We start from the raw sequence: 13,382 nt of genomic DNA, 5'->3' as shown, positions 1-13,382 counted from the left end.
GGTAGCCGCCAGGTCCAGCGGCAGCCGTGGGTCTGTGCCAGTCAGTGACCAGCCGCGCTGCTGCCTGCTGTGCTGTGCCAGCTGCCGGGGCGGTGGGAGGGGAAGGGTCCTCAGGTCGACGCGGATGCTCTCCAACTGCTGGGCAGTGCTCACCCGTGTGGTGTAATCTTCACAGTCGCCATATCGAGTAGATGTTATCGCCCCATTCTAGGGATGTGGAAGCTGAGGCCCAGGGATGGAGTCATTCGTGTGTGGAGATGCGGGAATTAAAGCCCAGCTCTGTGTGCTCAGCCATGCTGTCTACTCCAGCAGTGCTCTCACAATAAGCCGGGCTCACGAGGATGAAGTGGGGAGCAGGGTGCGTGGTCTGGGGCAGGAAGATGCCTGGGTGGTTCCCATGCGCGCCTGGCCTCCCCAGTTTATCTTTCTCTCCCCCCATTCCTGCACTACTTGAATTGCAGAAAAATAAAAGGTTAGTTCCTAGACGTGCAGCCTTGGGGATCGGCGGGGCGTGTGAATGGAGGACAGGCACCGAGACTCTGGGGGTAAAGCAGGAGGGGCACCGCGGGATCCAGGTAGCACGTTGGCCTTATTTGCATTTTTACCTCCTTCTTTCAGAAACCTCCCTCTGCTGTGTGTAGAGGGTGGCTCTGTGTGTGGCAGGCAGCTTTGGGGCCTCAACAAGCCTGCTGGCTCCTTCTTTCCTCTGGTCTCCCTTCCTCATTCTGGGTTTCCCTCCTCCCTACTTTCCACTCCATCGCAGGGCAGGGCTCCAGGTCTTTGGGATGGGAAGCAGGAACTAAGAAGTGGAAGATCAACAGACGGCAGGCTAGCCATGTCTTATCTAATCTTCCTCTTGAAGAGCTCAGGAGTAGATTGCCGCCTTCATGCACTACCCACGCCCTCGGCCCCTGGGAAGATTCTGAAGCCCCAGGCTGGTTACACAGGTAGTCTGGGCAGTTGTGCCCGTGCACCTGGATGAGCTTAGTGGAAAGGGGCTTAAAGGAAGCACAGGGAGTCGGGTGTAAGGGGGATGATTTTCCCGAACGTTAGGGAAGGCAGCTGCAGAAGCCCACTGAGCTCCCTGGCGCCCCTCCAGCCTCTGGAAGCCAGGCTGTTAGCAAACGGGGTGGGGGCACAGTTCGGGAAGCTTGCTTGCCCCTTAGTTTGCGGGAGCTCTCCTAGCCTTTCTTTAGTTCAAAGCCAAATAAATGACCTTGGGCAAGTCACTTAAACTCTGAGTCAGTTTCTTCTACTTTAAATTAGGGGAAGTGATGATTGCACAGGGTGTTGTAAATGTTGCCCAAGATAATGGATGTTAAAGTGCTTTGTGGAATTTAAATTGGTGTATGATCCTTGGGACTGCAGATGCCTTTTTAGACTCCCATCTCCTGCTGTCTTTGGAACTAAAAGGTGTTTCTCTCAAATGCTGATGACCTTATCTGAGTAACGCTGTGGCTGTTCATTCCCTGGATACACCTGTAGAGCTTCAGGCCTCGTCCAACTTCACAGTGCGGCCCTTTGTGAGCAGAGGGTGGGCAGAGCTTGGTGTGGCCCCTGCAGGTGTGAGAGCGGCCAGCCCGCCTAGAGGCCTTGCTTTGTGAGTGGGGTTCCTGATGCCTGGGGGTCTGTGCGGGGCGGGGACAGACTGATACCAGGTGCCCACCACCCCCTTGCACTTCAGACCTGGGATTCCACACTCCTCTCCCTAAATGTTAAAGCTGATATGGCCCAGAGCACCCTGTGCTACCACTAGTCATGTGGCCCTGCCTTTGTTGTGATACCCATTTAGAGAGTCAGAAACGCACCAGGAAAAGTTTCGGAGAATTTAAAGTGGTGGAAGGAAACGGATGCGTGTGGAAGTGAAAGGCTGGCAAGAGCTACAAAAGTGTTTTTTTCTGAGTTATTTCCGCTTGTTATCATAACCATTATCAGACCTGAAAATATTTATCCTATTGATTGGGACAGTACTGGGGTGATGGTGTTTCCGAGCAGCTACCTTACTTGGTCATAAGTGTGGTATAGTTTTAGACCCTCTGAGAACCGGAAGACACTGACAACGGCTACTGATTATTGAGTGCCTGCAATATGGCAGACCCTGTATGTGTTGATGACCTTATCCTAGGAGGCAGATATTATTATTCCCAACTTACAGATGAAGAAACCGAGTCAGGGAGACGAAGTCGTTTTCTGAGACTGTGCTGCTAGTAAGTGGAGCCTGGCTGTCCAATTCTAAAGCCAGTGATTTCTAACTTCTGCACTATTCTCCAACAGGACAGCACTGAGGGGCCAGAACTAAGATCCCATTCTGTTGGGTTCTTTTCTTTCTGGTGTCTTCCTGTAGGTGACATCGTGGACTTAGAGACGTGGGTGTTAGGAGGGGATTAGGAGATTGAATGGAATGATGGGTTTTCCCATTTTCAATGCATGCGTTGCTTAAAGTCTCTGGTCAGTTACGAGATGCACTTTTTGAAAGAATAGATAAGACACAAATGTGGCAGCCAGTTGACCTCAGGAAGGCCCCCGTCGAGGGCCCAGTGGGAATGGTGGGGCTCGGTGTGCTAGATGGGGTGAGGGTAGGGACATTGCCCACAGAGTGGATGTGGTTGGCGGAAGTCTCACTTCGCTCTCCTCGTCTGCGTGTGGGGCTTGGAAAGAAACGGCCACCTCCAGCCTTCGCTCCCCTGTTTACGTTCCCAAAGTGGAGTTCACGTGGCTGGAGCCTCGTTTCCTGGGGAAATCAGCCTGGCTTGTGATGACGTTGTCCTCTGGGACGGGGACAGATGTGGAAGGCTGGCCTCGCTCTCAGCCGAGGGTCGCCTTCCCAGCCTCTTCTGCATCACCAGGCCTGCGGTGCCGCATCTGGCGCAGCGCCCGCACCGCCTCCCTCCCACTTCCTGCCAGGGGTGTGTTAGCACCTTCTGGGATAAGGTCCATTCTGTTTGTGATTAGCCTCCTGAGATCACCCGTTTCCTGCTTGCATCCAAGCTCTCTTGTCAGCCCCAGGGAGCAGAGCACTCTGGGAGGGTCGGGGGACCCAGGCCAGGCCCGCCCCCTGCCCTTCATCTCCCCGGGAACAGGGCACCAGAGCCGGGGAGACTGGGGGTGCCTTTCTTTGCTTCTGGTGGGTTGTAGCTGTTCTGCCAAAATTTGCCTTTCCCTTTTCAGCTCCCCCAGATCTCCCAGTAGCTTTCCCCCCTAGTAAAAATCAGGACGTGAAGCATTTTTATAAAGCTGGCAGTCACTTCATCTGTTTCCTACATTTCTCTACGTTAGTGATCTAGCGGGGGCTGTGTTGGGGGCTGACCTCTCCAGGGAGAGGGTCCGTGGGGTGCCTGTGGGTACTTGGTTCTTCAACTTTACTTACCTCAGGGCTCTCCTTTGTTAACATGGGCATTTGTACATAGTCTGCGTTCTTTCTGCACTCCATGTTTTCACGTAGTGTGACCCAGTGGGCATCGGTGATACTAACAACTGTCTGGACTTGAATCGTAGGAGTGCCCTATAGTTTGTGGTTATTCTCCTAGGTTAGGCATTCGGGGCTCTTTCCCATTTTTTCTCAGCAACATCTACATCCTTAAACATAAACATAATCTACATCCCTAAACATAATCTAATTTTGTCTATTTTTATTTTTTAAAATTAATTTATTTATGGCTGCATTGGGTCTCCATTGCTGCGCGCAGGCTTTCTCTAGTTGTGGCGAGCGGGGCCTACTCTTCGTTGAGGTGCGCGGGCTCCTCATTGCGGTGGCTTCTCCTGTTGCGGAGCACGGGCTCTAGGTGCGTGGGCTTCAGTAGTTGTGACTCGCGCGCTTAATTGCTCTGTGGCATGTGGGATCTTCCCGGACCAGGGATGGAACGCTTGTCCCCTGCATTGGCAGGCAGATTCTTAACCACTGCGCCACCAGGGAAGTCCCATAATTTCGTCTGTTTTTTTAAAACAACTTTATGGTATTATAGTGCACGTTTACTTTTGCAACTTGCATCTTTAATATTTTTGTGAAGTTTCATTTGTGTTCTGGGTGGGTAAAGATTGTTCATCTCCATTGCCGTGTAGCGTTCTGTTATGTGAATACACAACAGTTCATCTGTTTTCCCGTTGACAGGCATTTGGGTTTGTCCAGTTTTCAGCTACTTGGAAGCGTGTCATGAACATCCTTGTATGTATCTTCCGGTGCAAACATTCACATACTATGAGCAACTTCAATATTATTAGGTAATACCAGAGTGTGTCGTGTTTGTCCTTAGGCACACGTTTCGCACAGCTGTGATCTAGCTTGGCTATTTATTTGATCTTAATGCTTCATGACACCTGCTGTTCTCTGGGCCTCTGCTTTATTCCCAGGAGGAGGTCGATCCATTATTGCCCTCACTTTAAACCGAGCCTGCAGGCCACATTGCATTTCTGTGCTTCCCAGAAGTGGTCTGGAAATATTTGACACTGTCATTACCATTCTCTGTTACTTCAAAAGTTAAGTCAAATGTGCGCTGAGGGAAAGCCACCATCTAAATATCTGTATGACTCTTTCTTGGCAAAGCTGTCCTTGGGGCACAGGTCTGGGCATTGTTTTGTTTTGTTATTTGGTTTTATGTCATTTCTTCTCCAGTTGGCCTTTCATGAAAGGAACGAGGGGAGAGGAGATGGGACAGGCATGGGTCATGGCCCAAATGGGGAGGCCTGTGGTCAGCTGTCCTCTTGTCCCCTCCAGGGCAGAATCTCTGGGTTCCAAGAATAAGCCAGGCCCTTCCCACCCTTGCTGGCTCAAATTGTGACCTTAGGGTGCTAGGGACCAAGCCGGCCCTGTGTTGTCGCCTCTAGTCCAGGGCAGGAGCAGCCGGGCCGGCTGACGGTGCAGGAGGAGCATTTGTGTGGATCCTCAGGTCAGGGGTCAGCAGACTTTGTCTGCAAAGGGCCCGATAGTAAATATTTTAGGCTTTGTGGGCCTAAAATGTTTAGGATTTTCAGGCCTAGAGGCAAAATTGAGGCAAAATTATGTACATCCTTACATAATAAGAGAGAAAAGAAATTTCCACAAAATTCTTTTACTGAAAATTAAAATATAATAATAATAATGATAGTAATGGAGTATAATTTTTTTGGTAGTGCAGGTCTACTAAGAAGAGTGGAATTTTTTTTTTAATATCTTCATTGGAGTATAATTGCTTTACAATGTTGTGTTAGTTTCTGCTGTAAAACAAAGTGAATCAGCCATATGCATACGTATATCCCCATATCCCCTCCCTCCCCTCTAGGTGGTCGCAAAGCACAGAGCTGATCTCCCTGCGCTATGCAGCTGCTTCCCACTAGCTATCTATTTTACATTTGGTAGTGTATAGATGTCAATGTTACTCTCTCACTTAGTCCCAGCTTACCCTTCCCCCTCCCCGTGTCCTCAAGTCCATTCTGTACGCCTGCATCTTTATTCCTGTCCTGCCCCTAGGTTCTTCAGAACCATTTTCTTCTTTTTTTGGATTCCATATATATGTGTTAGCATACGGTATTTGTTTTTCTCTTTCTGACTTACTTCACTCTATGTGACAGACTCTAGGTCCATAGAAGAATGGAATCCTTTCTGGGGGGATAACATTTCTCTCTCTTTTTTCATTATTTATTTGTTTATTTGAAGTATAGTTGATGTACGAACCTTTCTCTTAATTGGTTGTTCAGAGTTAGTATTCTCCATCACCCCATCATCACATGGATTGGAAATATTCATCTGTACAGATCCTTAGTGCATGGCTGCATGAAAACAGGCCGAGGGACAGAAGTGGCTTGTGGACCCTGGATGCTCAAGAGTCATCTCAGACAGACTGCAGTTTTGGCCCCACGGGCCAGCATCAGGACATAGGTGCCTCCGTGCCAGATGGAGGTCCCTGTAGGGCCCTGGGAACAAAGACTGAGGCAGCCCTCCAAAGGGAGACAGGCGTGTCGCACGGAGGGAGGAGGGAACGGACCCCCTAGGTGCTACCAGTGCTTTACGGGGTAGCCCTGGGGGATGGCACACAGAGGGATGCAGGTACAGAGGAGAAGCATGAAGCGGGGTGTGCTTAGAAACAGTACATGGGACGTGGCTGGAGCTCTTGAGAAAGGTAGCCAGACTGAGGAGCTGGCTAATAAATTTTATTACATTTTAATTTTACTCTAAATTTTACTCTAAATATTCCTCTGTGGCCAGTGGCTACCATCCTGGACAGCACGGGTCTGAAAAGGAAAAGTGTGAGCGTCCTCCCAGGCAGGCCGTCCTTTCCCACGCTGCACAGGATCCCAGACCAGCCGTGGACTTGGAGGAGAGCTGCTTCCATGAATAAATAAGAGCCGTGGCTATTAATATGACAGTTTAGGGGATCAAAAGAGATGCTTTTAAAGTGGTTGAAGACAGTTGTTTATTTTCCTCTGAAATATCTGTGACACATCCCTACAGTCTTGTTTATGTGATGAATTTACTCCCTGAAATTTGCTTTGTAAACTAAAGGTCAGCTGTGGTCTGGGTCCTCAGAACTAATGAGGTTTTTGGCCAGACTTAGGCTTTTGCGCAGTTCCTACTTAGGGCCGTATTGTCTATTAAATTTTTGCTTGTTTATAGTTTTTACACACAAATTCTGGTTGTAGTTGCAGCTTTTTTTTCCTTCTCCTAAGCCTTCTGGTTACAGTTGCAGCTTTTTTCCTTCTCCTAAGTTTAGGTAGATTTTGCAGAGGGCAGGGTGTGGTGAGTGCATGATCTGGTCGGAAGTCTCAGCCTGATTGGTAGAAACTTTTGGTTCCTTGAGACTCTCGAGTTTTATTATTTTTGTTCTAAAATTCCCATGCTGTTTTTATATATAATTGACAGAGACTTTTTCCAGCATTCAGTCTTAATCATTTTAACTTCTCCTGACCAAGTTCAACCTTAATTATCTGTAAATACATACTGTAATGAGGGGTGTGTTTTTGAGTGGCGAGGTAATTGCTTTTCCCTCTTGTAATTTTAATTAAAAATCACCTCTACCGCCCACCTCACCTATACTTCTAAGCTCCTCATAATAGACTAGAAAACCAACAGTTACTGTTCATCTTCTCTTTCCTGAGTTCAGGAAACAGTGCGTGCCTTTAATGACAAGGGTACAGTTTCCATCTGGTGGCATTTTTACAAGGCTTCCTGCAATGAATGATCAGGGAGGGGTGTGCCCCACAGTGTAACATGGGAGGGAATTTGTCAGAGTTCAGCTGTGTGATAAAGGGCATTTCCTCTGCCGTCGGCCTTCCACACTGAGGCATCTGACTACCCCCAGTTCCCATTTCTCTCAGCACAACTGAGCCAGACCCCTGTGGACAGAAGATTACTCTGTCATCTGTGGGAGGGCCGGCAGCTGGAGTACTAAAACCTGGTTGAGAGTGGCAGAGTCGATCTCGAAGGCCACTCCCTGACTTTTCCAGCATGTCTGCTGCCCTGCGTCGAGCTTCCGTCTGTGGGTCCCGGCCGGGCCCTCACCTTTGGGTAGCCTTTCCCTGAATCCACTTCCTGCCTGCCCCGTTGTTCTCACTGCGGCCTGCATGACCTTTCCCCCCTGCTAAGAGTAAGAAGCTTTCAGTGGCTGCCCCTTGTTTCTGGGCTCAGCAGGGACAACCGTTGTCTGGGTTGGGGTCCTGCCGGGCTTGCTCGTCTCACGGTCATTTTCTGAGCTGTGTTTTGAGTCCTGTTGTCTGCCAGGCTCTCTGCTGGGTGCTGAGGATACAGTGGCAAACAGGTGTGTGCCTTTAGAGGAGAACATTAGGAAGTGTGTCTGTTTGATTATGCGGGGGATGGGCCCCGGCAGGCTGGCACACCCCCAGGGCTCGCTGGTTCACAGGGAGACCTGAGGGTTGGTGGAAGCAGAGGTGGTCCAGGTTAACTCGCTTCACCGCAGAAGGCTGGTGTCCAGCAGGCAGTGAGGGCAGAGGCGGCTCGGGAGCTTCAGGTGGATGAGGCACGTGACAAGGTGGTGGCTTTTAGGGACCACCTGCTCCATCTTCATTCCCACCACTGAGCACCGGTCCCACGGAGGCAACCCCAGAGGGGCCTCCACATGGCGCTCCTGTGGCTGCTCTCTGAAGCTGTGATCTAAGATCAAACACGTTTTAATGAATACATTCTGTGTATTTTAGGCTTTGGACGTGGACCGGATGGTTCTTTACAAAATGAAGAAATCCGTGAAAGCAATAAACATCTCTGGGCTGGGTGAGTATGCATCCTTTCTTGGGGGTTTCTTTGTGGAAAATTTTGTGTTTGCAGTCCTGATATCATAATGTTAATCAACCATTAATGAATAATCAGCCAAACTTCTTTTCCTGGGCATACAAACTAGAGAGGTGAGTTGGGATGTGCAAGTTTTAGAAGCATGGGTGCTTCCGGTTCTCTGAAGTGTAGCTGAGTCTCGCGTGATGGCCCTGCGTGGACCAGCTTTGCCAGGCTGGCTGAGAACGGTGGACTCACTCCTGCCTCTGTTATTTGGTTTGTGCTGTTAATTATGCCAGATGCCCTTTCCATTTCTCTCTTATCCAATTCTTGCCTTTCTTGTCTGGGAGGAAAATTAATAAGTATAAAAACATGATCAACTACTCAAAGTAATATTTGATCTAGACTTATATAAATAGGTTAAAAACAAAAAACACTGCAACTTCTGACCCAAAGATGATGGGCTGCACGTGTGTGGCAGGTCTGCTCCCTGCACATAAACGTTACTAATGATAGAAGATACTTTTTTTTTTTTTTGCGGTACACGGGCCTCTCACTGTTGTGGCCTCTCCCGTTGCGGAGCACAGGCTCCAGACGCGCAGGCTCAGCGGCCATGGCTCACGGGCCCAGCCGCTCCGCGGCATGTGGGATCTTCCCGGACCGGGGCACGAGCCCGCGTCCCCTGCATCGGCAGGCGGACTCTCAACCACTGCGCCACCAGGGAAACCCTATTTGCATATTTTATATATAGCAATTACATTGATGTTAATATGATTAGACAGATATTAATTTGGTTATGACAAGTACCAAATGAATGTGAAATAAGTTTGGGAAGGCAAAGAAGAGCAGGAACTTAATTTGTTCTTGACTGAGCTAGTTCCCGACTAAGTGTGAAAGCTTCCTGGACCTGGAGTTTGTGGTGCTGGCTGTCATACCCTGGAAGAAGTTACTTAGCGTAACTAAAGTAGCATAACTTAGCATAACTAAAGTAACTTCTAAGTAACTTCTAAGAAGTTACTTAGAAGTTACTTTTTTTTTTTAAATGGATTAAAAAAGTCATACTTGTGCAATGGAATACTGTATAGAATGAAAATGAATTAACTATAAGTATATGCAGCCACATAGATGAATGTCACAGATAAAACATTGAGCAAAAGGATACACACTGTGTGTTTGAATAGATACAGATATAGATATAGAAATACATATAGATTTCAAAAATCTCCAAAACTATTCTTTTTTTTTTTCACACATACACACTGTATTTTATTTTTACAAGAGATAAATAAACTGACACCAAGCATTGTAAATGGATGACCACAACAGAAGCAACAATGATTGCAATTACCAAACACGAAACACACTCACACTATGTCATAATATTGACATTCAGTCCAGGAATCCTCCACTGTAACAGCTCCTTTACTTTGCAGTGAAAATTGATTTGTATATTTTTTGCCTCTGGGTCCTTGTGGGATTTTTTATTTTTTTAATTCAAACAGAAAGTCACAAAAATTATAATCTTCCTCATCAGTTCACTCAGTCCCATGTAATTAATTTTTTTCATCTTGATCTTTTGTTAGCACTTTAATGAATTCATCAGTTTTCCATTAGAGTTCTGAAAATGCTTATTCAGTTCAGCAGTATAGTCAGTTACCAGAAACCTGTATTTGTCAGAGTCTTTTCCATGAATTCCTTGAAGATGAAACCCTTTTATAGGAACATTTTTGCAAAAGCATCAGAGTACACCCAGAACTGTCTGTAAATGACAAAAGACTTAAAAATGACCACGGTTAAAGATTTGATAAAAGTTCATAATAATGCAATTGACAAGGAAATTTAGTTATTTCTGAGATATACATTTTAAAGTAATAACTAGAATTATGACTTATAACATTATACCAGAACATATAAGATTTTTAGAAATTTCATGTAATGTCTGAAACATTTATATTAACGTATTTCCTACTTAGCATCTTTTAGCCATGGTTTCCTTGTCTCAAAACCAGTCATTTAGGTTAGAATGGGGATCAATTGTTCTCAGCCAGGGTGATTTGTCCCAGTTTGGTTATTAACAGCTGAAGAGAGAGAGAGAGAGAGAGAGAGAGAGAGAGAGAGAGAGAGAGAGAGGGAGAGGGAGGGAGAGAGAGAGAGAGAGAGTGTGTGTGTGTGTGTGTGTGTGTGTGTGTGTGTGTGTGTGTGTATGTATGTGTGTGTGTGTATGTATGTATGTGTGTGTGTGTATGTGTGTGTGTGTGTGTGTGTGCACTAGAGGCCAGGGATGCTGCTGAAGGTCTTGTGATGAACGGGACAGCCCCCAACAAAGAATTATCTGGCCCCAAATGTCAGTAATGCCAAGGTTGATAAACCCCCATCTAGATGTTCTTCGAAGTCCTCTACAGTTTTTTTAAATTTTTATTTTATTGAAGTATAGTTGATTTACAATGTTGTGTTAAATTCTGCTGTACAGCAAAGTGATTCAGTTATACATATATATACATTCTTTTTCATATTCTTTTCCATTATGGTTTATCACGGGATATTGAATATAGTCCCCTGTGCTATACAGTAGGACCTTGTTGTTTATCCTCTACAGTTTTTTAAAAACAAGTGACAAAACAAAAACAAAAACCGCCACCATGCTTAGCTTGCCGGTACATAGATATTAATTGATTACCTGACAACCACTGATTTTATGAAAGACGGAAATAGAGTCAGTTTTCAGTGACTAACACCTAACTGGAAGTAAATGTGTAGGGAAATTTTTATTAATTTTTTTTCTATTTAAAAGTAAATATCAAAGACAAGAGTATAAAACTCCCTCCGCTTAATACAGCACTGAGATTTGCTGAAATGGGTGTTGCAGTATCCGAAAAGGCGGTCACCCCCCGGGAAATGCTCTTTTCCTGGATAAAGTAGGAGGTGGACAAGAAGAATAATGATTGTTTCATGTTTGAACACTTCCTGCATACCTTGGGCTTTCTGTACCTTATGCTCATCTTCACAGCACATCGTTGTAAAGACTTGTTCTCGGTTTACAAAGGGGGAACCTGAGGGCAGAGGGTTGCCGGCGTTCTCTGGATGCTTCTGGAGCTCAGCTTCCTGCCGGGTAGGGCTGAGGTCAGCGGCTACGCGGCCACCCTGCTGCGAGGCCCCCACTGTGCTGGCATTGACAGGCTGTCCTCAAGACGTCAAGAAACCACCAAGAGGGCTTCCCTGGTGGCGCAGTGGTTGAGAATCTGCCCGCCAATGCAGGGGACACGGGTTCGAGCCCTGGTCTGGGAAGATCCCACATGCCACGGAGCAACTGGGCTCGTGAGCCACAACTACTGAGCCTGCATGTCTGGAGCCTGTGCTCCGCAACAAGAGAGGCCACGATAGTGAGAGGCCCGCGCACCACGATGAAGAGTGGCCCCCGCTCGCTGCAACTAGAGAAAGCCCTCGCACAGAAATGAAGACCCAACAGAGCCAAAAATAAATAAATAAATAAAATTTTAAAAAAGAAAAAAAAGAAACCGCCAAGAGATGGATGCTCAGTTTTGTTGACAAACAGCAGATTTCAAAAAGGATCTTAAGAGATTTCTTTTTTGTTGTGTTCACTTGGGCTTTTTGAGTTTATAATTTAAGCCTTGTATAAAAGGGATATTTCATATTCTGACCTGACCAGGTTCAAAAGTGATCTTAAAACCCTATGTTGAGAGGTTGTTCTGCTCAGAAATAAGATGCAGTCACGTGTAAACACTGGTTCTGTGACTGCCGCCAGCCTGGAGGAAGGACTTGAGTGGCTCCTGAGGCTGGCCCGGCACCCGGAAGGGGAAGTTTTCAGCAAACAGACATTAGAAGGGGAAGGTGTAAGCACTTTGGTGTCAGGAAGCTGGCTTTTACGAATTTAACACCACTCGTGGCCAATCTGCGTTTCTGACCTATATTGCTGAGCGTGTGCCATAAACCTCATTGCTTTACCTGCCCCAGAGTCATTTTCTAAAACACAACTCAGTGGTGTTGCTTCTCTGCTCACAATTCTGCAGAGTTTCTTGTCCACATTGATGTTCGTGACGTTCCAGAGCCTGGGAGAGATGGGGGAGGCCTCTGTGGGCTCCGGAATTTTAGGGAAATTGGACTAAAGCACGGGTAACAGGTTTTTCATCCTGCAGGACTAGCCAAAGACTTTAATACGCTAAAGTGAATTGTGAGGGGAAATTGGTCTTAACCTTTTGCAGATTACTTTGCCTGTGAAACTACTACCGCATCCCTTAACCGCTCCCACCGCGAGCCTCGGGTTAGTAAACATGGCAGAAGACCAGATTTCGTCCCAGCTCCTTGCATCACCTGGACCCAGGCTACCTGTGCGGAGTCCCTCCCAACTCTCTGCACCCTTCTTTTTTATTTATTTATTTATTTACTTACTTACTTAACGGCTGTGTTGGGTCTTCGTTTCTGTGCGAGAGCTTTCTCTAGTTGCGGCGAGCGGGGGCCGCTCTTCATGGCGGTGCGCGGGCCTCTCATTATCACGGCCTCTCTTGTTGCGGAGCACAGGCTCCAGACGCGCAGGCTCAGTAATTGTGGCTCACGGGCCCAGTTGCTCCGCGGCATGTGGAATCTTCCCAGACCAGGGCTCGAACCCGTGTCCCCTGCGTTGGCAGGCAGATTCTCAACCCCTGCGCCACCAGGGAAGCCCTCTGCGCCCTTCTTTGATATGACTTGCCTTTTGCCCCAACGTGCCACGTTTCGTGTCCTCTTCTCTCTGTTCATGCTTTTCGGTCTGCTTGAAATGGCATTTTGCTGCTTGATCGGAGGAAACTGAGGCTTCGGAAGTTGAAACGTTTGCTCTGGAATTTTAACGTGGCATTTGGACACCAGCCTGTGTCCTTTCTGAGGTACCACACACAGCAGGCTGACTGTCAGCCTGACCTTGCAGGGGCCCTCTTTTACCCATCTTTATATCATGCCAAGTTTGAGTTATTATAAGGCTGTGAATTCTGAATTTTTTTTTTAAGCCAGAATCCTGATCCTGAAGTCTTTATTTCAGAGCAAGTGTTGTCTCCTTCAAAAGAGTCACCTGAGGAAGCCCTGTACCTTCTCCTGCGAGTTGCTGACATCGTTCACAGCATTTTGGATCTCTTCTCTAGAGCTGCTTTTAGTAGCACATTCTTTTGAATATATTTAGTGGGGGAATTTAAGGATAGAT

At 47.1% G+C, this 13,382-nt stretch overlaps 1 protein-coding gene across 7 annotated transcripts in view; it reads left to right on the top strand.

Moving 5' to 3' along the window:
• The window catches only part of ASAP2 (ArfGAP with SH3 domain, ankyrin repeat and PH domain 2), a 157,070-nt gene that overhangs the window by 45,448 nt on the left and 98,240 nt on the right, over window positions 1-13,382 (top strand). For all 7 annotated transcript variants that reach the window (XM_049695908.1, XM_012534849.3, XM_033437469.2 and 4 more), the window contains exon 2: window positions 8,125-8,197. In XM_049695908.1, the coding sequence (XP_049551865.1) occupies window positions 8,125-8,197 (73 nt within the window). The remainder of the gene's footprint in view (window positions 1-8,124; window positions 8,198-13,382) is intronic.

This window comes from Orcinus orca, chromosome 13, assembly GCF_937001465.1.
Source record: "Orcinus orca chromosome 13, mOrcOrc1.1, whole genome shotgun sequence".
In the NCBI taxonomy this organism is placed as follows: Eukaryota; Metazoa; Chordata; class Mammalia; order Artiodactyla; family Delphinidae; genus Orcinus; species Orcinus orca.
Note: the sequence above shows the minus strand (reverse complement) of the source record. Positions and strands in the feature narration are given on the sequence as shown.